A 27,139-nucleotide genomic window follows, 5' to 3' on the forward strand; every position below is an offset into this window, starting at 1 on the left:
TATTCCTTCCATGTGCAGCTTCTTCTGGTTCCAGGACTGAGACAGTGGCCCTAGCCCTGTGTCTCACTGAGAAAGCGTGATGGACAGAGGCGGGGTTGTCCTTAAAACAGTCCTCAGAGGGGCCAAGGAAAGAACTCAAAGGACGCCAGGAACACAGCCGAGGGGCTGGGACCAGGTCTGGGGGTCCTGCCGGAGGGGCGAGGATGCCGGGCGGGGCTGTGGACCGCTCTGTGCCTGGTACAGCCTGAAGGGACAGTGCGCAGCTCAGCCTGGGATAAGGGCTGTGTGAGCATAATTGATGGCCGTGCTTTTCAGTGGAGCTTATCTCACAGCAACAGATGTCAGGTTCTAATAAATAACATGTTCTCTCTGACCTACGCAGTTGGAAGAGGATGCCTGGACGCCAGGCAGATCTGGATTCCTCCCCATCTCTGTTACCCTCTCTTCTGAAAGGAAAAATAAACCAATTCCTTGAAGATACTTTTCAAAGGATTTTCTTTGAGAGTTCAAGGATCAACAAATGCCATGCAATTGATTTGCTTCATTTCTCTCTTCACAGCTTCTGTATTTCCAAACCTTAGGAGCGGGTGAGCTTGCCCATGCAGGAGCCCCAGGCATGCAGGTGAATGGAAGGCTTTGGTGACCTTGACCTTCCTCAATTCCTCGGTATTCCTGATCTCCCAGGGTCTGCTGGCCTGGGCCTGGAAAACTCCCTCTTCTCTCCTGAGGGGAGTTCAGCTAAGATGAAGTTGGGGTTTTTTTAAAAAGGAACTATTCCTTGGTAACTCAAGGCAAAACAAAAGACAAAAGAAAACCCATGAATCATAGCAGCAGTTGAGCCGAGTTTCTGTCACTGAGGTGACCCCGATGGGCCCTGTGGCAGAGCTTGCTGGGAGCCCAGCCCTGGTGGCTCTGTCTCCCTCGGCACTGTCCCAGCTGCGTTCCCCTTCCTGCCCAGAGTGGCTCAGATTCGCAGCTGCGCCCCCTTGCAGAGGGTGTGTGGGCATGGGCAGTCACAATGACCACAGTCTCACCTTCCTGGCCATCCCCGACCCTTGGTGCCAGAAATAGAGATATAAAGGGGACAGATGCTGGGGGGGAGGAGGGAGAGGGTAGCTGTCCAGGGCGAGGGAGAGGGTTGTTGCAAAGTTCCCACCTGGGTTTTCCTGACACTGAGTGTGGTCTGGATACCCGCTGGCCAGCTTACCAAGCACAGGGACTGCCTGATCTGGCAACTAAACCTCCACAGAAACAAAGCACAGTTTGAGCTTCCTTAAGGAGCTGCCAACAAAAGAGTGGAGAAGTGAGACACTAATTTCTAGAGAAACAAACACATAAATAGGCTCACATTAAAACCACTTACACTTCATGAACACCCCTCCCCAGCCCAACCCAGTTCCCAAAGAACTGCCGGGCCTCAGGGCTCCTGTGGCTGCAATGGGAAGTACCCGCTTGGAACTACCGTTCCACACTGGCGCTCTAGAGGTCTAGAGGGCTCAGAGGCCACACAAAGGAGTGGGGAGGGGTGCAAACCAAGTGGGGACATTTACCTCCCCCGGAATCAAGGAGAAATCTATTTGTTGTTGTTGTTGTTGTTAATCCTCACCTGAGGATATTTTTCCATTAATTTTTAGAAAGAGTGGAGGGGCCAAAGAGTGGAGCGAAGGGGAGAGACAGAGAGAAACATTGATATGAGAGAGACACATTGATTGGTTGCCTCCCACACGCACCCCTACCAAGGCCACAGATCTAGCTTGCAAGCCAGGTACATGCCTTTGACCAGAATCGAACCCGGGACCCTCAGTCTGCAGGCCGACACTCTATCCACTGAGCCAAACTGGCCAGGGTGAGAGATCTATTTTTATTTGTTTTATTTAGAGGACTGGATGGAGCTTTTGACAGCTAATGAGAAGTTTGAAGAAAACAGTATCTTTGAGAATACTAAGGTATCAACAATGAAACATAATTGAAATAGTTCAGAATATACCATTAAAAAATTATTGAAAGAGAAAGTTATTCTGCAAAGACAATTGGCTGACAAATAATACAAGCACACGTGGTGAAGAGCACGTATGGGCCACCGTGTACTGCTTGGCAACACTAGAATAGGTTTCTAAATCAGAAAATAGTATCTTTCTGACCTTGAGGCAAGGAGGGAAACAACATGTGATTTCAGGAGGTCCATGATGAATTACGCCCATGTGTTGACTGAGAAGATATTTTTCAAATATTTTTTAGTAATTCTATTTATGTCATGAATTTAATGTGTGACAAGCCACTGAGTGGGTGCTTTCCCCAAATTAAATTAAATTCTATTCTACGAAATGACTTAGTTCTTTAGGATCGACCTGTACTTTGTACGATGAAATTCATGGAAAACTTCCCCTGTGTATCCACTGATTTATCAGACTACAAAGAATTACAAAACATCACCGATTGATTCTTCTAGATATAGCTGAAGCTATATACAAGTTAGCAAGTAGGTAACTAGTGGGTTCATTTTTTTAAAGTGATAGTTGGGTTTATGTGGATTAAATAACTGAAGGATAGATTTTTCACACTTCCAAGCTGGCTGTGCTGCCACTATTAGTCACGACCACAGGGAACAGCAGCCATGGACGGGCAGCCTAGAACATAAGAATCCCTGGCCAAGTCACTGAGGCTGGAGGATTGTTTACTGGGTGCCTGTGAAAACAGCCATGTTGGCTCTGTTACCTTTTTATAAAAAGAGAGCAGCATTCCCCCAGGCATGCTGCTGCTGAGAGTTAACATTACTGAATGCTCACCATGCCAGACCCTAGGCTGGGCAATTCACCTATATATTGCCATGTAGTAGGCAGAATTCCAAGGTACCCCTCAAGATTCAGCACCCTTGGTTTACACTCTCTGTATAATCTCCAGGGTTGTGACAGTGATGGACTTCATTTCTGGAACCCTCAGGGGATGTCCGACTGATGGCTTAGCATGGGGAGTGGGCCTAAGCCATCAGTTGGACATCCTTAGCGCTGTCATGGAGGCAGGAGAGGCTCCTGCCACTAGGCATGAGCCCAGCTCAGGGCTTCTGGCTGAGCAGTGCTCCCGCTGTGGGAGCGCACTGACCACCAGGGGGAAGCTCCTGCATTGAGCACCTGCTCCCTGGTGGTCAGTGGTTGAGTGGCCTTAGCATATCATTAGCATATTATGCTTTGATTGGTTGAACAGCCGACTGGATGACCTGACACTTAGCATATTAGGCTTTTATTACATAGAATTATATAGGATGGGACAGATGTCTTTAAGAAAGGCAGGTTAACTGGCAGGCCTGACCTTATCAAAGGAACCCTTTAAATCTGGGTGCAGAGGTCAGAGACAGAGAAGTCAGAAACATGAGAAAGATCTGAGCACCACTCACTGCTGACTTGACAACAGTGGGGACCACCTGGCAAGGAATGGCTTCCAGTTGACAGCCAGCAAGAAAACAGGGACCTCAGTCCTATAACTATAAGAAACTGAATGCTGCCAACAACCTGAATGAGCGGGTTGAGGCCCTAAGCCTCAGATGAGGCTTGATTTTAGACACAGGAGACCCTGAACTGAGAACCCAGGCATGCTGTCCTGGACTCCGGACCACAGAAACTGAAAGATAATAACTTGTGCTATTTCAGCTGTTAAATTTGTGGCAATTTCTTAACCAAAAACAGAAATCACCCCCATTTGATACTCATAAGAGCCCTCCAAACTAGCTTCACCATTTTTATAAGCAGACAGCCTTAGAGAAATTAGAAGTTAGCTGTGTGCCCTTAGTGCCTTTAGTCACTCTGTGAGGGGCAGACAGGTTCTGCACTGTACCCCTCAGGGCTGCAGGGATGATCCCGTGACAGGATGGTAGGGCCACCGTGAAAGGTGAAGTCCACAGGGAAGGCAGAGGGGCCTGGGTGTCATGTAAGTACAGTGTTCTTTTCTTAATGGTGAGTCTGTGTCCTCTGTATATAGGTTGAACATAGTCTCTTTGAAGGCTTGCTCCAAAGTAGACTTTTAAAAATAAGAGGGTTTTCTTTTTTATTGCGGGGGGGGGGGGGAAGGTTGGGGGGAAGGAAATGATTCTCCATTATCTTTATTTGAAATTACAAAATAAAATGGAATGCAGCAGGGTTTAATTCCTTAAAGTCTTTATAAATTAACTGAATATTAAAAGCCAAAGTAATAACAATGTATTGTGGGACTCATAAAATATGTATAAGTGAAATATATAAGAGCACAAAGGATAGTAGTAGAAAATATAAGGAGAATTATACTGTTTCAGGTTTTTATATTATACTTGAAGTATTATATTAATTCATACTATACTATGATAAGGAAGTATTTTAGTGTATTAATAACTAAAATATGATATAAAGAGCTATACATAAAAAGACAACAGAAGAGAGAATGGTATACTAAAAAATATTCAAATAAATCAAAGGGAAAATTTGGAAGGAAAGAACAAAGAAATAAATAATAAATACATAAATAAATAAAACAAATAGTAAGTTGTTAGACATAAACTGAATCAGCTCATTAATTATATGAAATGTGAATAAACCAAATACTCCAATTAAAAGGCAAAGATTACCAGACTAGATTAAAAAATTTACAAAAGGTTTCTTTGAAATATAAAGGCATATATAGGACGAAACAAAAGGATATACCATGTAAAAAATAAGCATAAGAAAGCAAATGCAACTATATAAATATCTGACAAAGATTTCAGGTCAAGAAATGTTAACAGAAATGATAGAAAGGCCAACTGATCAAGACATAACAATTCTAAATATGTGGGTACCTAAACAGCAAAAATTTAAAATATGAAAAGCATAAATTGACAGAACTAAAAGAAGAAATACACAAATCTAAAATCACAAGTGGAAAATTTTACACCTCCTTTCAGTAGTTGATATAATAATAATCATAAAAAATAACAGTAATGATACAGAAGCTTTGAATAACACTAACAAGTAATTTGGCTAAATATGTATATATAATATTAAATGTGTGCCCTTATTATACTCAAAATACTATGCTATACCTCAAAACTGTAGAACACACATTCTTTTCAATTTCACATGAACTAATTACCAAGATGGATCATATGTTGAGCCATAAAACAAATCTCAACAGATTTCAAAGGATTAAAATTTTACAGATTATGATCTCTGACAAAAACAGAAATCAATAAGCTATCTAGAAAAGTCCTCAAAGACTTAAAGTTCAAGGAGCACAATTATAAATAATCCATGACTCAAAAAGAAATCACAAGGGAATTTAGAAAATATTTCTAAGAAAATAATAATGAAAACATATCAAAATTTGTGGGATGCATTTAAAGCAAATCGTAGAAAGTTTTAAATCTTAAAGGCTTATATCAACAAGGTCAAAGTTGCTTCTTTGAAAAGATCAGTAAAACTGATAAACCCCCAGCTAGATTGTTTAAAAAAACAAAAAAGGAGAGAAAAAGAAATACAAATTTTCACTATAAGGAATGAAAGAGGTTATGTCACTATAATTCCTACGGATAGTAAAAGAAAAAATGAGGAAATATTACAAACAATTATGCAAAAACTTAGGATAGATAAATTCCTTAAAAAAGCAAACACACACACGTCCAACTGGCTGGCGTGGTTCAGTGGTTGAATGTATTGCCCTGTGAACCAGGATGTCGGGGTTTGATTCCCGGTCAGGGCACAGTGTGAGGCATGCAGGAGGCAGCCAATTAATGATTCTCTCTCATCACTGATGCTTCTATCTCTCCCTCTCCCTTCCTCTCTCTGAAATTGATAAAAATATGTTTTAAAAAACATACACAACTTGCTAAAATGAACACAAGAAGACATTTTAAAAATCTGGAATCTCTATATTTAATAAAGACATTAAATTTCTTCCCACAAATAAAACTCAATAAAACACTTAGAAAAAAATAGCACCCAATCTACACAAACTCCTTCAAAGAAGAGAGGATGAAGGAAAACAATTAATTTTACAAAACTAGCATTGCGCTGTTATCAAAATATGATAAGCACAACACAAAGAAAATAAATTTCAGACTAGAATCATTAATGAACATAGACATAAAAATCTTGACACAATTTTAGCAAATCAAATCTAATAATATAAGAAAGGATAAAATATCTGACTGAGAAAGGTTTGTTTATCCTTGGGATGCATGGTTGGTCTAACATCCAAAAACTAATTAATGCAATTCAGTTTAACAGCATAAAGAAAAACCATAGGATCATGTCAACAGATGCAGGAAAAACATTCTACAGAATTCAACACCCATTCATGATAAACACTCTTAGCAAAGTAGGAAAAGGGAATTTATTCAATATGATAAAGACATCTATGCAAAACCTACTGCTAACATCAGCCTTAATGTGTAAATACAAGGCCAGATGTCTGTTCTCATCTTTGTATACAACATCGTCCTGGAGGTCCCAGTCAGTTCAAGTAAGAAAAAGAAACTTAAAAAATATAAAGAGTATAGAGATTAGAAAGAAAGAAGTAATGCTGTTAACGGATGAAAAAATGCTAAGAAAAGGGGAAATAGCTGCCTGCAAGTTAGCATGGATGAGGAAAGCCATAAGGAAGAAGATTGAATAAGGAGTCGATTTGAAGGGGCAGAAAGAGGGTGGGAGCAAAGGAGTGAGCAAAGACAAAGCACAAGCTAAACTCAGGGGTCCCTCATAGGTTCTCTCATTGATTGACCCTTCATTTCAAGCCCCCCCGCCAGCCCCCACCACCACTGGAGAGGAATACACACTGAAATAGAGAGGAATTACAGACTTGCTTCACAGAATGGAGTTCAGAGGTAAACAGCCCTGCCCAGGCTATGGAGCACATGGGACTGGACCTCGTGAGAGGAACTGGGCATGCATGGCCTCAAAGCCTGTGCTCACCCGGTAGAGGGGATTTCACTTGTGAGGACAGCATTTGCTGGACCACCATGAGCAAGAAGCACAAGTCATGGGAAAAGCCCTAGTCAATGCCAACAAGTTTCCTTTCTGAGTTCGCATGTTTAGAATTTTGCTCTATAGGAAGGAATAAACAGCCGACTCCACTCAAAGGCTCTACTGCTGTTCAGAAACTGTGAGAGTGTTTATGTCACGGGCAGAGCTCGCAAAGTGAATTATGGCCTTTTATGCACTGTGTACATACAATATTTTCACAGGACAAAGAACCTGGGTGTGGAGGGAGTGCTGCGGTTGACCTTTTCTCCTGTCCTTTCTCTCCAACCTCTACCAGTCTCAAGTCTGTACTGCAGGACAGTGCCCTGGTTGTGTTTATTCATTGCCCAGCCTCCTGTAGCCCCAGGGAAGCCACTCTGTTCGATTCAGGAAGGCACTTTTACTCTATGTCTTCTTCTGAACATGAGCTGCTGACTTTTTCCTTTATTACACTTAAAATGGATCCCCCTAACTACAGTAGAAAGCAGACTTTTTTCAACATTACTTCAGATGTTTTCTTTAGACTGGTGTTAACATAAAGCAAATGTCTCTTGCAACTCTGTGTACTGATCTGTTAAGATCAACAAGCTTCGCTTACAATATTCCCATACTGAAATCATTGGCTTGTGGTCCGCAACTCCTTAAAGACTCAATTCATATACATGCTAAATGGCTACTTAACACACACACACACACACACACACACACACACACACACACACACGATAGCTTTGCCATGGAAACCACAAAGACACATCTGGTTCGGACTCCACAGCACATACCACAAATAACAGCCCATCTTCTAGGGGCAGATCCTATGTATATAGAGGGAAAGCCCAGAGAATTAAACAATTGCAATGCCTCAAACATGAAAACTTACTTTATAATACCCTTTTGAGTTTGTTTCAAGGTATGCAAGTCTTAATCATTGTTGTAAGTTACATTTGCATATGCTTGTCTTTTACCTTAAATAGAATTTCAGACTTGGGTATCACGGTAAAAAGGGCCACTACAGGGAGAAAGGGCACACTGAAGTTTCAGATAACAGCAGCTCTAGATTCCTCAGGTGAATCTGGGGAGGCCTGGATTCCCAGAGGAAGCCACTCTATCGTTACGTAAGAGTCCCGATCCCTCCTGCTAGAAGTGAAGGCCTTGTGCTAGAGAAAGTATAGGAGATGCCAACAGGTACCCTGGGAGGAAGCGAGGTCTCGGGGAGGGGGTGGCATGAGCAAGGAGTCCTGCTAATCAAGAGCATTCTAGGTCTGGAAGGCCAGGTTTTGTCAGCAGGACACTGAATACTATTAGAAGTGTGGTGTGATGGAGGCTTTGATCTCTCTTGCTGGACTATAAATCCCCATGGAGCACACTGTATGGAACATGGTAGTTGCTCAGTAAATATTAAGTGAGCAAATGAAGAAGACACCTACTAGATAATTCTTCATTTGTGTGATTCAAAGTGATAAGGTACTAACCATCTGCCACTGAATCAAATTGCCAACCGACATCCATAGGGATTTTAATAATTCTAAGCTACTTGTGTAGCTACTTATTTAATCAAGGAAAATGCAGCCCTACTTGAAGCTGCAGAAAATATTTTTAAAAAAATGAAAGCAGCTGTCAACATTTCCATCATTGACACCATTTATCCACAACTCTAATTTCTATCTAGTACTTCTCTAAGTAGAGAGGTAGATTTCTGATACATCCCATAATCCATTAAAAACAACAACATGGTCATCTGATGAGGTTAGACAAGGGGTTGGCAAGCTTTTTCTGTAAAGGGCCAAACAGCAATTTTTGGCTTTTCAGGCTATATTCTGTCTGTTTCCATGACAAACTCTGCCACTGTAGCATGGGAATAGCCAGAGAGAATAAGTAAAGATATGGGTGTGGCTGTATGTCAATAAACCTTTATTTACAAAAACAGGCACAGGGCAGGCTTTGGCCTGTGGGCAACAGCTTGCCAACCCCTAAACTAGATAACATGTTCTCACCTGTGGGAAATAACAATGGATTCACTTACTTTGCTCTTTTGGCCATTTCATTTCCATCCCATCTGGGGCTGTATGGGTAATTTTTTTGGGCCTGGGAATAAAGCTGTCCACTGTTGGTAAAGTGGTAGACGGACTGAAATGTCAGAGTTGGCTGGTCTCGAGGGAAGAACAGGGGCAGGTCAACTGCAAACACAGTAAAAAGGAAAAGAAAGTTAGGGTTAAGTGCATCTTAATTACAATTTTTTGGATAAATCTGAATGTTGGGTACAAAACTTGGTTTACAGCATAAATACTGGTTGAGGCTTAGGTAAAAAGTGTGGAGAGAGGGACCAAGAAATACAAGGTGCCCTCCCTGCCTTCCAGGAGGCAAATCACACGAAAATGAAACTTGAACTGATCTGAGGCATGGTGTGTAGGTGCTGAAGGAATGCCATCTGAACTCTCCTGTGGCTCGTGCCTTGCCCAGTATTCTACGGAGCTGGTTGTATGCCTATTTTAAGTCTCTGTTATACCATAAACTCTTCACAGGTTGGCAGTGTCTTCCTCACCTACAATCTGATGGGGGTGGAGGGTGTCCTTCGATAATGAATTCAGAAAGGGGATCACCAAGAGGGCAGACGATAATCTTTCTGTCTTATAGGACATGGCAGCTGGAACCCCAGAAAAAATAAATTTACCCCTTTATTTCTAGTCAAGCAGGATACTCAGCAGTTCCAAGCTTTTCTGTCTGCTTTACTACATCCATCCCCTAAGCCAGGGGTCCTCAAACTTTTTAAACAGGGGGCCAGTTCACTGTCCCTCAGACCGTTGGAGGGCCAGACTATAGTTAAAAAAAAAAACTATGAACAAATTCCTATGCACACTGTACATACCTTATTTGGAAGTAAAAAAACAAAACGGGAACAAATACAATATTTGTATTTGCATGTGGCCCGTGGGCCGTAGTTTGAGGACCCCTGCCCTAAGCCGTGGGAGCTCCTGAATGGAATGCAACAGGAGCAGATCTGAGCGCCACATGTGTCTACTGTTGCAGTGCACAATGAGTCTAATCTTTGTTGTTAACATCATCTGCTCAATTGGAGTTCTTTAACTCCCTTTTTTAAAAAGAAAATGACACTGTTTTTAGTTGAGGCAAAACATCATTAAAAAATACAGCCTGTTTCATTAGCACAGTCCTCAAGGTATATAATGTATATTTGTGTGAACGTTATCCACTTCCAGGACAAAGAACAGGCACATTAATACATCAAAAACAACAAGAAAAATGTGTACTTTACAGAGTACTTCTACATACTTCATCTAATTTGAAAGATATAACTACGTGAAGCAGACGCTGTTTTTGCCACCTGCCTCTAACAGATGAACAAACTTGAGCCTCCAACAGGTTTACTACCTCGCTCATGCCATAGCTGGGCGGGGGCAGGACTCAGATCTCGTCTCATGATTTAAACCCGAATCTCCTTCCAGGGACCCGCGCTGCCTTCTGCTCTCATGGATGTTGGCATGACCTGCTCACCACACGCTCCCTATGTCACAATTTAGATTCAGTAAGTTCAAGTGTCTGCTGTGAAGGATATACAAGGTTCATCTTTTTGGTGACATAAGACAAATATGTGAAAAAAAGAAACCCCACATACTCTATTGTTATGCCAGTTTAGGGTGACATTTGACTTGGACTAGGTCCTCTTAGGACCCACTATGATTTCTTGAAAAAAAAATTAGATTTGCAAGAAACTTAAACACACACACACACACACAACAAACAAAAAAACAAAAAATATAATAAGAGGCCCAGTGGTTAGGCCTCCTAACGCCCGGAGTGGACCTGCCTCTGACTCAGGGTGTGGGGCTTTCTGCCTCTGAATCACACCACAACCAAAGAAGAGTGGCGAGAGTCTGCATGTCCACTCTTTAGTCACATTTTCCGCCTCAGTGCAGTCTCAATGTCTATTTGTGCCAATGCAGAGATTTAGTAACATATAGGAACAATACCAAATAGGAAAAAAGACTGATTCAAATTATAAATAATTCGATCCAGAAAGCCCCTTTGAGTCCCTTATATTACAAAGCATGATCAGTAACATCTTCAGTCATTTTGAATAAAAACTGCTTTCTAAAATAAGTTAATGTCTTTCCTGATTACTCATTTTATTTCTTCAGATTAATTTTAGAAACGATGCCTATTCACATGTTACTTAAATTAGGTTTACATTATGGGTAAGTTTCCAAATATAAAACAAGATTTGGATTAACCCTGAAAACAATCACCAATAGCATGGTTGAAAAGTACATGTAGTAATCTCCCATTCAAAAAAGCCACAGTTTTAAATAATGGAATTCAATGGCAAGAATGGACTAATTTAAAGCATAACACTGTCACCATTCAGTATCAAAGTAATACAGATAATACCATAGGCTTCATGATTCTCAAGCAATCCATTTTTTTGGACTATGGAATGCATCATAACTTTTGTTCCTGTTTTTTGCTGTTGTTGTTGAAAATGAATTGCTGGTATTTTGATATGCTGAAAAAAATGATTTTCCCACCTAGTTTTGAACCATCTACTCTGTTCCCCTAAATGCCCAATTAGCATCAGAAATAATTCAAAATGTGAATGCAAATGTATTTACTTAAGGAAGTGAGTTGTTCTGATTTTTTTTTAAATTGCTATCCAGCTATATGCTGATAGGTACCATGATCCCACAAAAGCATTGGTTACATGATTATTTCTCCACGGAGATTTTTTTCTAAAAAAGTATAGTTGAAGCCAATATTAAAATCTGAACACAAGGGCTAGACTGTTAGGGGGCAGGAATGGTCAGAGTATTTCAGAGAGAAAATCAGTAATCCACATACTAATTCACAGAGGAGAAAATTAGAAAAATATCTGGCTCTACCTGGCTAACTTGTATCCTGCTTGTATAAGTCAGCAGTCAATAAAGGATTGGCTTCTTTAAAAATGTTCTCAGCATATGAAGGAGTTAATGAAAATATTTATGAGAAATCCTTTGCATTCTTCTTGTAAGAATGATTTGAATGGTACAAATTAGTCAGAACTAAAGAAAAACAAAACCTGTTTTCCTTATCCCCGATGCTCGTGTCTCTTACCATTCGCCTATAGGCTACCTCATGACTTTCTGATGCGCAGTAAATTGTTACTCTAGACCAGTGGTTCCCAATGTGGGGCACAGGCCCGCCGGGGGGCAACTTGATTTTTAAGGGGGGCAATTCAAGAACGAGTTATTAACAGTGAATTTTTGGCATTTCTTATGGTTCTAAGGGCCCCCTATACAGTATATAAATATATGTTGTGACATATTTATGCATTTCAGTTTTCTATTATGTTTTGAAACTTTATTTGCTATTTTTTCATATTACTTCATATTATTATTATTTTTTAACAATTTATTAGTGATTTCTTCCTCAGTACTTCAACTGTCCTTTTGTTCTTTAATTTTTCTCTTCCATGGACACCATGTCCTTTGGAAGCTTGTTTAGACCAAGTTAATGGCCTTTTAGGCTTCCTCCGCGTGAATAGGAGCTCACTTTTTCAATAATAAGAATTACATGTCACAGGGGACACCAGGAGTTTAGAGATGCTTAGGTAGGGCACGGCCAACAAGAGCTGGGAACCACTGCTCCTGGCCTTCATTCACACAGCTGACTGGCTCTGAAGGAACACCCAGCGTCTAAGGAGCTTGGGCACAGAGTTCCAGCTTTATCGAAATTAAACACTTTAACCATTTGTTTCCTCAGCACCCACCCCCACCCACTGGCTCCTGTCTGATTCCCGGAGCAGAATCATTCCATTTGGGTCAGTTACTCACTGTCAGGGTTATTTTGACAACTGCTTTCTATTTCCCTCTTCCTGTACACAGAGACTGGGTTTTGGTCAGCTCTCTGTCCACAGAAGGGATGATCCTCACTTGCTCAGTATAATCCCAGTAACTATTTTCAAAGCATGACTTTCTTCAAGAGCCTGTTGAAACAAGTCACACCCCCACACTCTAACTGCACAGCCTGGAGCTCACAGGGCTCCTTCCCGGACCGCTGGTCCCATGCAGGAGCCCGGGAGTGCCCAGAGCCGCTGGCCAGCCACACTGACAGGGAGCCAAGTGCACAGCTGCCTCTCAGCCATGCTGCGTTCAGATGCACAGACGGACGCAGCCTCACCTTCTCTATAAACAAGCTTACCTGCCCCAAAGATTCCTCCTCTCACCAAGCAGTATGGAGGTGCACAAGGCTCTCTAGAAACTGGCTCTGAAGGAACACCCAGCTTCTAAGGAGCTTGGGCACAGAGTTCCAGCTTTATCGAAGCTCATTACTCCAAAACCTCAGCAACGGAAATGACCCTGAACAACCAAAAGAAACCAGACACTGTGTGTCTGATCCACAGGACAGCTGTCAGATACTCAGAACATTTCACACGTAATTCTAACAAGTTTGAGGATATGGTTTTTCCAGAAAAAAATCTCCTTATGGCAAGATGAGGGCAAGGCACTTGAATAGTGAGTAGTGATAACTAGCAGTCTGAGGAAGAAGAGAGATAAATAAAAGCAGACTTAGGAAATAAAAAAGGACCCAATCTGGGGCCACTTAGTGTAGGAATAAAAAGCTCAATGATCTGTCCAGTTACAGCCACACAGTACGTGATGTTCACCCCCATCCTGGAAACCACGGCACACTCCTGGGTGCCTACCCACAGCCACTCGCCACCCTTCTTTAGGCAGCTGCCCCCCACCGCCCCCGACTCCAAAGGCCCAAGAGCTGGCTATCCACTCTCTCCGCTTTCCCAGGAGCCAGGCAGGGAACACTGACTCAGTCCCACTGTCGGGACCCAGGGGAAGTCGGCTGGGGGTCTTCTGAGAAATATTTCCCTCTCTGATTAAAGACATGCGTAAGGAGAAGCCCTCATCCTGTTCGGCCTTAGATTTTAGCATGTGAGATGCTGAGGCTGGGAGCTGCGCGCCCATCTCGTGACCACAGGAGTCAGCTGATACCACTGAGGCACCGACTTCGTCACCCTTGGAATTGCCAGCTCTGAGGGTTTTCTTCTGTGAGGCAATTATAAGTCCTAACTGCTTCAACCTCTTTGAATCGGGTCTTCTCAGACTTTCAATCAAAGGCATCTCAGGAAATGTTATTTCTTGCAGCTCCTGTTCAAGAAGGCAGGATAACTGTATAATCTATTTCAGAAATATTTCCACCAAGCATGGTTAAAAAACACTCAGGGCACATAAATAGGAAAGTTTTAGCTGTCTGGAAAATTCAGTTATGTGGGACAGTTCAATCCTTGAAAATGCCAAACAAATGAGGGGTTAACCATAATTGCTTCCCTGGGAGTCACATCATCACATATTTTCATCATTATTCACCAGTCGGCCATTATTTCATTTCTCCAGCCCTCACACTGTACATTCCCCTGCTTCCTGTACAGCTGATTTCAGGCTACCCCTCCTGGGTACACAACCATTAGGGGAGTTGGCCACCTGCTTACTAACCACCCCATCCTTCTAACTACACGCTAACCCTTCGAGACAACATGGGGTCTCACATAGAAAGTTAAAGGCCACGTATCCAAAATACTCGCCTACAAGAAATATAAAGTTTCCAGTTCAGTAGTAGTCCTAGTCAAGGCACCAAACATCTCCTTTTACCAGCACCACTGCCTTTCGTTAAGGAGACCGGAGACTAAATATTAACCAGGTTTTGTTAAACTGGTTTCAAACTTTCACTATCTGTTGTGTGATTTAATTGTGTAAACAGGTTACCTTTGGGGTTTTACTATCATCAAACTGGAGTTTCTTGAATTTTGCTCTAAATTCTAACGTGGGAGGAGACAGCACGGTATAGTGGGTAAAGGTACAGCCTTCGGAGTCAGATAAAAAGGGTTCAAATCCCAGCACCTTCGTCTATGAATCTTGATGTTCTCATCTGCAACACGAGGGTGAGAACTCTTATCTGGTTGTGTTGTTGAAAGAACTGAACAAAAACCGAGCAGGTACTAAATAGATATGGTCCCCTTTTCTTTAGTTTCTCTTCTTAATCGGCTTTAAAGTGAAATTTCAGATGCGTGAAATTTCTGAAAATGAGAGCATAAGCTTTCATGGTGCTTACATTTTAACTATTTTGATGGAGATCTTTCCAAACTTGGAACATACCTGCACATCTCAGTAAATATTCTGGGAAAAAGCTAGCCTTCTCGATGATGGAGAACACACCACCCAGTGTTAAGGGAGACTGAGCCTGCCCTTCCACAAACGTCCCGTAAGAGCCGCACTCCCACGCTGTCCACTGCTCTGAGCTGATGTACCTTTAGTGTGGAACCCTGAGGTCCCAGGGTTCATGGGGAGTGACAGGCTGTTTGTCCCGACCACACACATTCTCTACTTTATTCTGTTTTCTGTTTCTACCCAGCTTCTTCTTCCTTTGCCACGTCTCACCAAGGCCAACTCTGTCTCAAAATCCTCTTTTTTCTGCCTCTTCTCTTTCCTTTTGTCTGTCACCGACGTGTCTCAGCTCCTGCAGTCAGGGACGCTGACTGTCCATCTAGACCAGAGCCTGGCACGGAGCAGGTGCTGTGCCAACGTGAAGAGATGCAGTGTGAGCTCTGGGCTGTTGTCCTCAGTTCAGTGACCGACCCCTCCCCTTCTTCCAACCCCTTTTCTTTCCCCTCCTCCTCCTCTGGTGGTTGTTTGCTGTTTCCTTCCAGGTTTATAGCTGTCCCAGATAGTTGAAATTATAGGAAACCAGCCCCTGCTTGTATTTTGTTTAGCAATTGCTTTTGAGGTACTTTATAGACACAAATTAATCATTCCAACACCCAGTAAGCCATTCATATAAAAATGCAAGAAGAGCCTGTAATGAAAGGCAAGCCAGCGAGGTGGCCCAGGAAGAGCAGGTGTCTCTCCCTGCCACACAAACAGACTGGATCAGCTAGGCTTCTCCTCCCATGCGATCAGAGGTTCTCAACGGGGGTGAGCATCAGCATGGCCATGGAATGAACATGCAGACACCTGGGCCCCACCTCAGACCTCTGACCTCTGCAAATGCACCTTAAGAGCTCAGATATGCCTCCCAGGTACGACTTGCTGTGAAGACTGTGAGCTCCTAGGGTAGGGACCATAAATTAGTTATTTTAATATGTCTACTATTCATATAGTACAGGACACATGAGAAATACTTAATAAATGCTTATTGAACTAAATAAAGAAAAGAGAAGACAAATGCAAACTAAAACCTTAATGAGATTCAATTTCATATCCATTAGATTGACAAACATCTATAAACCCAGTAATACTCATGTTGTCAAGGCTGTAGAATGTGTGTGTGTGTGTGTGTGTGTGTGTATTTCAAATAAATATTACTTTTAAAAATGAGAGCATTTATAAAACTAAGCGGGTCAGGGAAGCTGAATGGTCTTCATGAAAAAAAAATACACACACTAAAGTTGTGAAGAGAATAAAAAGGTGCATGAAACCTGGAATACAGGTGCCTAAAAGAGGTATGTTTTCTCCTGAGAATACTCAGTTTGGCAAAATCAGCTGGTCAGATGGGTCCCTCCTGTCTGTCCCTTCTTTTCCTCCCAAATTTACAAACTGGAAGAGAGAGTGCCAAGAAAAATGAAGGTGGACACGCCCTTGAGCTCATGGGCTGGACGAGGAAACCTGAAATGGCGAGTAAGCGATTCCAGTTCAGCGTTAATGTAACGGATGAAGTGCATACATGGGGTACATGCTTGAGGAGAGCTCTGCAAAGGAGATGGGCTCTGAGTTGATTCCAGAAGGTTAAAAGCTGAATCAGAATTGGAGTCTGGGGAATAGTCCATACAGAGGGAAGAAGTCAATAAACTTTGTGCAAACATAATTTTCTACTTTTTACTTGGCTCTTTTGTTATATTCGATTCAGAAAAGCCACAAACTGTCTATTTTACAACCCCCCTATCTCCCCTCACTGCCTCTCCTTGCCCACGAGGAGAGCAATGGGTGGCACAGAGAAGGCGGAAGCCGATGCTGCTCTGGGAAGCTCACGGCCAAGCTGCTCTCCCGCCTGGAGGGCCCTTTCTCTTCCTGGTTTCTCTCATCAAGACTCCGTTTGTACCAGGAAATGCCTCTGTCCTAGAACTCTGCTTGCTTCCAACTCCTACTCCCAAACACGGCCCCCAGGCGGGTCCTCAGGATCAAAGCAGGGTACTAGAGGCCGAGCCCGGACCACAGGAACCCCTCCTCGCCCCAGCTTCTCTGTCTGCATCCCATGGTTTATCATCCCCTCCCACGTTCAGTGAGCATATTCCCAGTCGCAGGCCCCACATCCTACAGGCGGATGCCTGTGGCTCTCTGCACTTCCCGCCTTGCGATGGGCTGTGTCCTCTGGGGGTGCTTCCCGTCTGGATCCTGGCATTTCCTCGGGCCCGGCTCCTTGCTCTGTCCCTGCAACCTGCTCTTGTTTCTGTGACCTGGTCCCAGCCCCACCTTCCAGGAAGGCCCTCGTGCCTGCTCTGTCACTCAGGGATTTCCCCGTCCTCCGTGTCCACATAATCCAGTCCTGGCTGTACTGCTAACAAGAGTACTTGTCGTTACTATATTCTCGCCTGTGTTCCACTGGATGGGACGCACAGCAGGTGGCCATGTGTGTAGTGATGACTGGCACAGACCATCCAAGTGAGGACGTACTGACTACACTAGGCATGTGAAAAAGGAGACAGGCTTTAGGAGATGCAGAAAGGAACATAGCAGGAGAGAACACCATAAATAGCATTTAGTACTGTTTCAACTTCTATCTTTAACATAATTTAGTCACAGTAAATAAACTCCTAGCCTGGAGAGATTAAAAAAGAAATCTGGCTAAATTAGGGAATAATTTTATTAAAAGAACCCTTAAGTAAGTTAAAATATATTCAAATGCAAAAATTTTTGGCACTTAAAAACTGGGCCACGTCTTTAAAGAGTCATAAGCTTTTAATTTAACAAATCCATGGACAGTGTACCAAATGCAGATGGTTAGAAGAAAAGAACAAGTTTAAAATCGTTAAGTAGGGGACTGGCACTGGTCCGTTTGAATTCGTCTTGAGAAACTAGAACATCCTGCCAGGTACAAATGTGCAACTATCCTGACTCCTCCAAAATGATGGATGACTAATGTGGCTTTCGGAAGGAAAAGTCTATAACTCATCTGGTTGTTGTTGTTTTCAAGGAGCTGGTGATGAGCTTTGTTTTAGAGAAAACAGCAACAACTATGCAATTTGACAAACATTCGTGGTGCGCTACGAGCGGCTCCAGGGAAGCGAGCCGGCAGCCCTGTGCTCCTCCTCACGGTGCAGCATGAGCTTGGCCTGCTCTCCTTCCACGGCAGAGGATGGTGAGGTGGTAGCAGAGCCAGTACCCGCAGGGGCACAGGGTGGAAAGACAATCCACCCAAGGGCTTCCAGGAGGCTCGCTGGACGAGCAGGGTCTTAGGATTTTGACAGGCAGCTAAGTGGAAGGTTATGGCTGGGAAGGGAGGGAGGAAGGTGAGGGAATTCCAGGCAGAGGAACGGCATTGACAACCACAGGAGAAGAGTGAGGACTGCCAGTGACCAGGGTGCAGGGGACACAGGCCAAGGGGTTGGGATGCTGGTGCAGAGGGGCTTTGGATAAGGAGGCCAAACTGTGGAGAGTTGTGAACACAAAGCAAAGGAGCATGGACATTTCTATGTGGGCGGTGTTACCCTTGAACACTTCTAGGGGAAACATCCCATTCCATCCACTCTGGCGGGCAGACATGTTCCTACAATTTAAATATCCTCTAAATTCTCTAGAATGGAGGATGTTTGGGAAGTATGATGCACAAATCAAAACTAAGTTATTTATTATTAAAGGAGAGCAGTCATTCACTTCTCAGTGTAGAAACTGATTCCTCTTACAAAACATCTCCAACAGCTCCAACTTCCTATGTGGACCAGCCATACAGAAGGGTCTGGGATTTGGGTTTGGGCATAAGATTGGGGTGGGGCATCGTTTAAGCCTAACCTCGGGCAGTGTCTGGAATCTGTACCCTCCAGGGTGACAGGACAGGGTTAAGAGCCCTGGTCACCATGCATTCCCCTGTGCAGAAACCTTTATTTTTTTATTTGTGGATGATACTGTTCAAGCATTCTCCATTCTAGGTTTATACTGCTCTGGGGTATTAACATTATAGGGGACTCCCTGACCCACTAGATTAGGAGGTATGGGATATTTTCCTTGGGAATATTCAAAGATAAGCACTCCATTCTCTGGTTGCTTTGGGTTAAGTTCCGTCAGGGGAGGCAGACAGGAAGTAGCTGGTCTGGTGACGCTGAATGTTTGAGTGGAGACGTGTGCTCTGGAGGTGGCAACCCAGGATCTACTGAGCAGCTAACTTTGGTGATTAACTGTCTTCTCTGAGCCTCTTTTCTTATCCATAAAGTAGAAAAACTCTAGCCTCCAGGTTGAAAATAAAGCATGGGGCACAGTGTCTGGTGCATAGCAAGTGCCTGATAGACACAGTGAAGGCGTACGGGAATGTACGAACAGGATGGTGCTGTGGAAATAGCATGATGTGTGGATTTGATGGATCTGGGCTTGAGTCCCACTCTGCCAGTTACTACCTGGGTGACCTCAGGCAATTTACTGAACTCTCTGAGTCTAGGTTTTCTCATCTTTAAAATGGGATAATTCCTACCTTGTGAGGCTACTGAGTGGTTCACATGATATAATGAATATCTGTACAACACTTGGCACATAGCAGACATCCATAAGGATACCTATTATTATCCGCTTTTCTCTTAGAAGCAATTAAACACATAAACCTGAGGCTATATTATTTCTTCTCCCAACCTGACTTCCAGCTCAGAAAATACAGGCCATAGTCAGAAAGTAACTATGTTCTTTCAATTAAGCTTCCAACTTAGTTTCGCTCATTTTAGAATTTGAGGCCAATGTCTTCATTTTTAATTCTACAATCTTCTTCCCTTAAAAAAAATCACAGCTCTGGAGACGCCAAGGTCAAACGAGGTTTTGCAGCAAAGGCTGACCACAGACCAGGAAGCATGTGAACAGAGGAACCTGATGAAAACTTGGCTGGCTGTTTTCTTTTGTGCTTGTGTACCGTGATATTCTCCCCATTCTCACACGTGTCTCCTTTAAGGCAAAGGTTTTACATTTTTTGCTAAACTACTTATTTGTGAATGATTTTGTCCTTTGAAACAAGAAGACCAGAAGTATAATCAATCTTCGTGTATCTAAAGATGACCTAGTTGGTGGGTGAACTATCCAAGTTTCTGTCTGGTTATTACTGCTTGTTTGGCCAGCTCCTTGGTCATTATTTCTTCTATGAGCATCGGTGGGAGACACAGTCAGGAAATGGACATTAATTCATGGTCTTCTTTGACAGCAATTTCAACTTGAAATCTTATTTGAATGAAGGTAGGATTGCTCTCTAAAATGATGTTTTTAAATAGTCATATTCTCGTATTTAAGAAACTGGAATTAAAGAGCATAAACTGTGTAAACAGAAGGTGATCATGTTGAGGCAAGCCCTTGACCTAAATGAGCTGTTGGATTTGCACATCCAAATTCAAAGGAATAAGACCATGCTCAAGCAAAGGTACTGGGTCCGTGTTACCCAACAAAGCATATTCACACCCAAAACTGAGGATCTGTTCTGGGAAGCTCCAAAACTATTTTTCTTTTTGTTGTTTTTGATAGAAATCTTTCTACAGTGAACTTCCTACTTATTTCTAAACGACTCAAAGTCAAAATGACGAATATTGCCCTAACCGGTTTGGCTCAGTGGATAGAGCATCGACCCGCCGACTCAAGGGTCCCAGGTTCGATTCCAGTCAAGGGCATGTGCCTTGGTTTCGGGCACATCCCCAGCAGGGTGTGTGCAGGAGGCAGCTGATCGATGTTTCTCTCTCATCAATGTTTCTAACTCTCTATCCTTCTCCTTCCTCTCTGTAAAAAATCAATAATATATATATTTTTTTAAATGACAAATATTAATTTAGAGTGGGCCACACAGTCACAGCACTGGTGAGGCCCGCCAGCCCTAAAGTGGTCGGAATCTGTGGCCTGTAGTTTCCAGGTCACCCTCACCTCCAGCTCCCAGCCCAGGCTGTTGGGTCGGCACGCCAGTATACCGCAGACCTGCTCTGGACGTTGAGCTGCTTGGTACTTGGGAACTAGTGCACCAAGCTTATTAGAAGGTTTTCAGGTCAGGCCTGGAGGGCTCCATGCAGACTCTGTGACCCTCCTTCATCAACTCCCTTCCTTTTGGCTGACTATTGACAGGGGTGCTTATAGGGCTGGGCTGGGCTGAGCTAAGCTGCACATAGGAGAGATATTTCCTTAAAAATCTCCATGTCTGGTCACAACGGAGGACACTCCTAAACCACAGTTCAAAAAGGGCCTTGGAGATCGTGTGCCACTTGGTAATGAGGAGCCTGTGGCAGGAGGTGTGCTGCCTGGGCCGTGCACAGAGAGCCCCAGGCCCTGGCCCCAGCCTGTGAGGACACCGCCCGCCGCCGTCACCCAGCAAGTCTCCCTTCAGCAGCAGCCACCGCAGCCACCACCGCTGCTATCGCAGAGTGAGTGTGGTTCTTCACCCACCCAAACCTGAAAAAACTCTGATTACAGACAGAGCGAGGATGGATTTCTGGCTTTGTGCTTCATTCTAATAAATCATGTTTTTAAATGCTAAGAAAAAGAAAGAAAATTAATATTTATTAACATCTACAAGGTGCGGGGTGCTTTCTACAACACGAGTGTCTCTTACCCCTTTCTATTAGGGAACGTGCCTTCCCGGGGAAGCCCGACACTGTCCTTGCAGCCCTGAAGGAGACAGGCCAGGGTCAGCCTGCCCACTTGGGGCCGGAGCCCCTGTGCTTTTCACGCAGATGCTACGATTTAGATGATGGCTTGTTTCTGACCTTCTGGAAGGAGTTCTGCTCAGGGGCATTTTGGCTCGTCTACCACCTGAGCCAGTGTTGCTACGGGCAGGCAGTTCTCTATCATTGATGAAGAAAGTGCACAAAAGTCTGAGACAGACACGTACAGTCCTAAGCGACGGGAAGGAGGCCTGTAATGTTTGTCTTTCAGATCTTGTAAGTTACACTCAAGGGTACAATGATCCCAGACTTTTAAGAATTTTTATTTTTGATGTTTCAATTTCCTTGTTTTCTTACTTTTGATTTGGAAAGTATTTTATGGCCATATCTATGGGGTTTTAATGGCATTTGACACTGTTGCTCACTCCTGCTCTTCTCCCATGGTTTCCATAACACTGTATTGATCTGCTACTTCCTTTTCTTTTAAAACGTTTACTGTCTTCTTTCCTCCATCTGATTAACAGCCTCTCTCCTCAAAGCTCAGTTGAGGGACTTATTAACCCGGAAGGCTTGGCCCTCAGCTTTCCTCCTGTAGAAAGTCCCAGAAAGTCCCATTTATCAATATCCTGCAATGACTCCATAGCCTCCCTGACTATCTACCTGGCCTCAGCCTGATAATTCCAGAGGCCTGGTGACTGTCATTCACATAAGTTTATGGCTTAAAAATGCTCTCCCATATACTGTTTCACCTGTAATTTTCTAGGTGGGCATGTCACCCCATTTACAGGCAAGAACACTGGAACTCAAGGCAGGGAAGCAGCTTGTTTAGACTTACAGTTGTACGACAGAGCTGGGCCTACACACTACCACCAGCCTAACTACCTTAGTTCTACCTCTTGTCCTAATCCACAGGGCCAACCCAGGTCTCCCGGATCAAGGAGAGTGCTGAAACACTGGGCAGCTCTGGGGAGGCCCCTCTAGTGTTCCTTCCACAGAAGGTGTGGCACAGCCCATCTGTCTCCAGAGAAAAGGCCAAGACTTAAATGCTGAAGTCCAAGTTCACATAGAGTGCATTCAAGGGCAGATGAAAAAAATCTGATTAGGAATTAAAAAGAGAAGGAAGTCCCAAAGGGCTTTAAAATAAAGTACCTAAACCAGGTCACACCTCCGCAGAGCCTGCTGTGGACTCAGCACTGAATCTTCTCATTCAGCCTGCACGCCGCTTTCCACCAAACAGCGGTTCTCCCTGCTCCACCTCGTGAATGACCTGCCAATACTCTCTGTGACGAAAACCTTTGTTTCTATAAGCTTCAACAGTTCACTTCCGGTAGATCATTAATTGGTTCCACGGAAAAACAGGTTTGATTCTTTAAATGTTCAACTTGCTAAGTCATCATTCAATCTTAGGTCAAGGAGAGGTGTGGAAACCCCAGGTCTAGAGAAAGGTTTTACCAAGTGGGTCCCCTATTTTATATGCATACATACACCTCTGTGTGTGTGTGTGTGTGTGTGTGTGTGTGTGTGTGTATTTGGCTTAAGGAGCAGAGAAGACAGACTTGTACAAAAAGAGAAGAGAGAGCTGCCTGTCTGAAACTTAAGGGTGGCCATGAGCATTCCTGACCAGGGACTCCTGACGGTGAGAGTGAAGGCATCTTTCAGCATCACACAGAATGGCCTCTGGGGTTTTACCTATTGAAAATCAGTTATGATTTGGTAGGACAGTAGGGCCAAATGCATTATTAGAAGTCAAGTGAGAAAACAGTATGTGAGTTGTAGATTCGTCCTCTGAGCTGCCCTACCTGCATTAACCCCCTGCTAAGGGTCAGGGATTTTGAGATGAAGCAAAATGAACTCTGCCCTAAGGGCTCATCATTGGGGAGTGTCAGTAATCAGAATAATCACAATGCAGGGTGAGAAGGACAAAAGCAGGAGGCGCACTGGATGGATTGGGGCTCAGAGGAGAGCCTGACTGGCTGCCCGTGCAGGCGTTGTCTCCTTTTGCTTTGCTTCATGATGTGCCCTTTTTCTTTGCACACAATAACAAGTAGACAGTAAGGCCCAGGCTTTGCTCTGTCCTGAGATTCCTGGCTAACTAAGCCTTGGCCCAGGGGCAGCTCTACTCTGCCTCCCACGCTGTCTGTGCACCTGGTGGTAGCATTCAAAGCGCCCACTCCACGGTGTCCACAGCGGCTCCGGTGGCCGCTCAGGGCAGCCCGTCAGCGACACTAGCTGAGGGTCCACGCTCTTTCATGGTTTGCTCACAAGGGGCTGAACTCGGTGGCCAGGGAACACTGGTTGGACAGACTGTGAGCGTCGCAGGGGCCACAAGACAGAGCAGGTGACAGGCCACTGGGCCGGCTCTGAGGAGCAGGTGGACAGATGTGTGTAGAGATGGAAGATGAGCCTCACTGACATGAGAGACTGATTAGGGAGGAAGGCGGTGGTGCGGAAAGAGGTGTGCCTAGTGGATCTGGAGCCGGGATAGTCCAGGCCTCTGGAGTCGCTCTCCCAGACCACGTGTGTTTGTTGGGGAGGTGCGGGGCAACCTGACTGCCAGGCTCACTGTGCTTTCTGAGCTCTGTAACAGGTTTCCCAGCAGGACTCTCTGTTGCAAGAACTGCCTTCTTACCCACTGCCTCTGTGCAGACCCTTAGAGACCTCTTTCTGCACCACCGCCTTCCTCCCCAATCAGTCTCTCATGTCAGTGAGGCTCATCTTCCATCTCTACACACATCTGTCCTCCTGACTCTTCCCAATGCCCTCCGTCACTTGGGCTCCCCTCAGGACAAACACCTAGTAACCCCCCCGCCCCCACCTCTGCTCCCATTCCAGCAGCCGCCTCCCCCTTCTCCTTAGAATGCCACCTCCTTGTCTCAGGTGAAACCCAGCTTTCTCCCTGGGCCACCCCCCTGAGTAGAAGCCACTTATTTCACTTATTTCCCCAGACCTGCTACACCTTCACACTTGCCCCTGCAAAGAAAGTATCTCATTAACGCTCAGACCATTTGGCTAGGTCACCTCTGTTGGTCATTTTCGCGGTCATCTACTCAGCCTCCTGGTTGCACACTAGTGTTCCTGAGAACATCCACACCTGCTTCAGGTCTTCGTCTCCATCCTGACTTCTCGGCATTTACAAGGCAACCAATCCAGCACCCACTTCCCTGTGGCCACACCCAGACCCAGGTGGAAAACAGTGACTCCTAAAATCCTCCTCTCTGACAATTTTAAAATCCATTCATTCAGAGACATTTTTGAGTGCTGACTATACTCCAGGCACTCTCAGGAGCTGGTAACAGAGAGATAATTAAACAATTGAAATTTTGTTCACACTGATGACTATTCCAAAACTTCCCATCTCTTTACAATTCCTAAATCCATCCTGACACCTTCACTCAGGAAACAATCCTGCTTCTAACTTCTTAGGGAAAATGGACGCTCAAGGGCAAATATCTCCATTTCCTGGCCCTCCCTCTCCACACCTCTTATCACTCTCTGTCTGCATCCTCTCTTCCTGTCTCAGAGGAGGCCGAGTTCCTCTTGTTAAAACTTCCTCCTTGACCTGCAGCCCAGCTTCGACACTAAGCCTCCTCCAGGATTTGCTCTCTCCATGATCTCCCTCTTTTCCCTCTAAATTTCGTCCCCCTCCCAACTGGTTCCTTCTCACCATGCTGAAGAACCTCTTATCCCCCAAAGTACCCGTCTGGACCACCCCTCTATTAGCCACAACTCATTCACTTTTCCTTCAATCCCCCAACTCTTGAAAGAAGATTGGCTCATGCCCTAACCAGTTTGGCTCAGTGGATAGAGCTTCCGCCTTCGGACTGAAAGGTCCCAGGCTCGATTCTGGCCAAGGGCATGTATGTACCTTGGTTGCGGGCACATCCCCAGTAGGGGTCGTGCAGGAGGCAGCTGATTGATGTTTCTCTCTCATTGATGTTTCTAACTCTCTATCCCTCTCCCTTCCTCTCTGTAAAAATCAATAAAAATATATTTAAAAAAAAAAGATTGGCTCAGCTTCTTCTCTGTCAATCAATGTGTCACCTATGAACACCTGGCTCCCATCAGAATGCAGGGATGTTTCTTTCACTCCTCCAACGTGCACACAATGACCATTAATTACCAACACAAACGCCTTTCCTTTTCACCTCCCTTCCCACTCCTGCCTTCCGGTGCCCCTCTCTCCTGGATCTCATCTTACCTCTGCTGCTTATTAGCCACCCTCCAGGACCAGCTGTTGCCCTCCCTGGAGCTGTTTCCAGGGCTCTCACATTACAGACAAGTCCTGTGCTGCCCTACCAGCCCCATGCTATGTGCTCTGTGGATCACAATCTGCATCAATCAGGATGGTTCTTCTAAGCTCAGTGTCACATTTCTGGCCACTTACTGAATACCTCCACCAGCTTATCACATAAACTCCTCAAACTCAGTATGTTCAAACTCATTATCTTTCCCCCCAATTCCGGCCCCCTTCTTAAATTTCTGCTCTCTGCTCACCGGTCCCAGTAATCTGCGATTCCTCCCTCTTCCCCGGCTCCTCATCTGAATAGGCTCGGAGGCCTGCTGATTCCAGCTTCTCAGGATTTCTAGAATCTGCCCCACCCCCTCCCACTGTTTGAGCACCTTGTATTATTTTTCCTGGACCAATTAGTTACCCCAAATGGTTTTCCTACCCCTGCCTTCTTCCCACGTGAATTCAACCTCGGCCCTGCCATCAGATGTATGGGAGATAATGTCACCGTCCTGTTTAAAATCTTCCCACGGCTTCCCATCAGTACGAGGATAGACTTTAAACTCCCTGCATATAACACTCTTTATAACCAGGCACATTTCTTTCCTGCCTCATCTTCTAGTACACCCTTCACTCATGTATCCTAAAGATTCCATTTTATGAATTATTCCCAATCTTCTAAATTGCACCTTATCAGTTCATGAGCACACGGTTCTCTCTGTCTGGGACATCCTTTCCTAGTTATCTACACAGCACATTTCTATTTGCACTTAAAGACCCAGCTCTAAGACATCTCTATAAACCCCGTGGAAGCTGACCTAACACACCGGTGTTATACATCTGAACTATAGCATTTCCAACACAGCAGCCATGTTAATGTGCCTGCATATTTGCCCCCCCCCCCCCCCCCCCCACCCACTGGCCTTATCTGATGCCACGATAATGACCCCGGGGGGGGTGGGGGGCCTCGGGAGATGCACGTGAGGACAAGAGCCATGCCCGGCACTTCCTGCATGAAGTGATAGAAATTTCCAGAACTTTTTGAAATGGCCCAAATGCATTTTCTACTTTTGTTATCTACCTGTCAGAGAGGGGATGGGGGGGCGGGGGAGAGAGAGAGTGAGGTCAGAG

General features: G+C 44.4%; 1 protein-coding gene across 1 annotated transcript in view; it reads right to left on the minus strand.

The window, feature by feature from the left end:
- BRE (brain and reproductive organ-expressed (TNFRSF1A modulator)) overlaps positions 1 to 27,139 on the minus strand; it is a 352,293-nt gene that overhangs the window by 21,308 nt on the left and 303,846 nt on the right. The window contains exon 11 of the mRNA XM_006767439.2: positions 8,983 to 9,136. Coding sequence (XP_006767502.1) covers positions 8,983 to 9,136 — 154 coding nt within the window. The remainder of the gene's footprint in view (positions 1 to 8,982; positions 9,137 to 27,139) is intronic.

Source organism: Myotis davidii, unplaced genomic scaffold (genome assembly GCF_000327345.1).
Source record: "Myotis davidii unplaced genomic scaffold, ASM32734v1 scaffold238, whole genome shotgun sequence".
Classification (NCBI taxonomy): Eukaryota; Metazoa; Chordata; class Mammalia; order Chiroptera; family Vespertilionidae; genus Myotis; species Myotis davidii.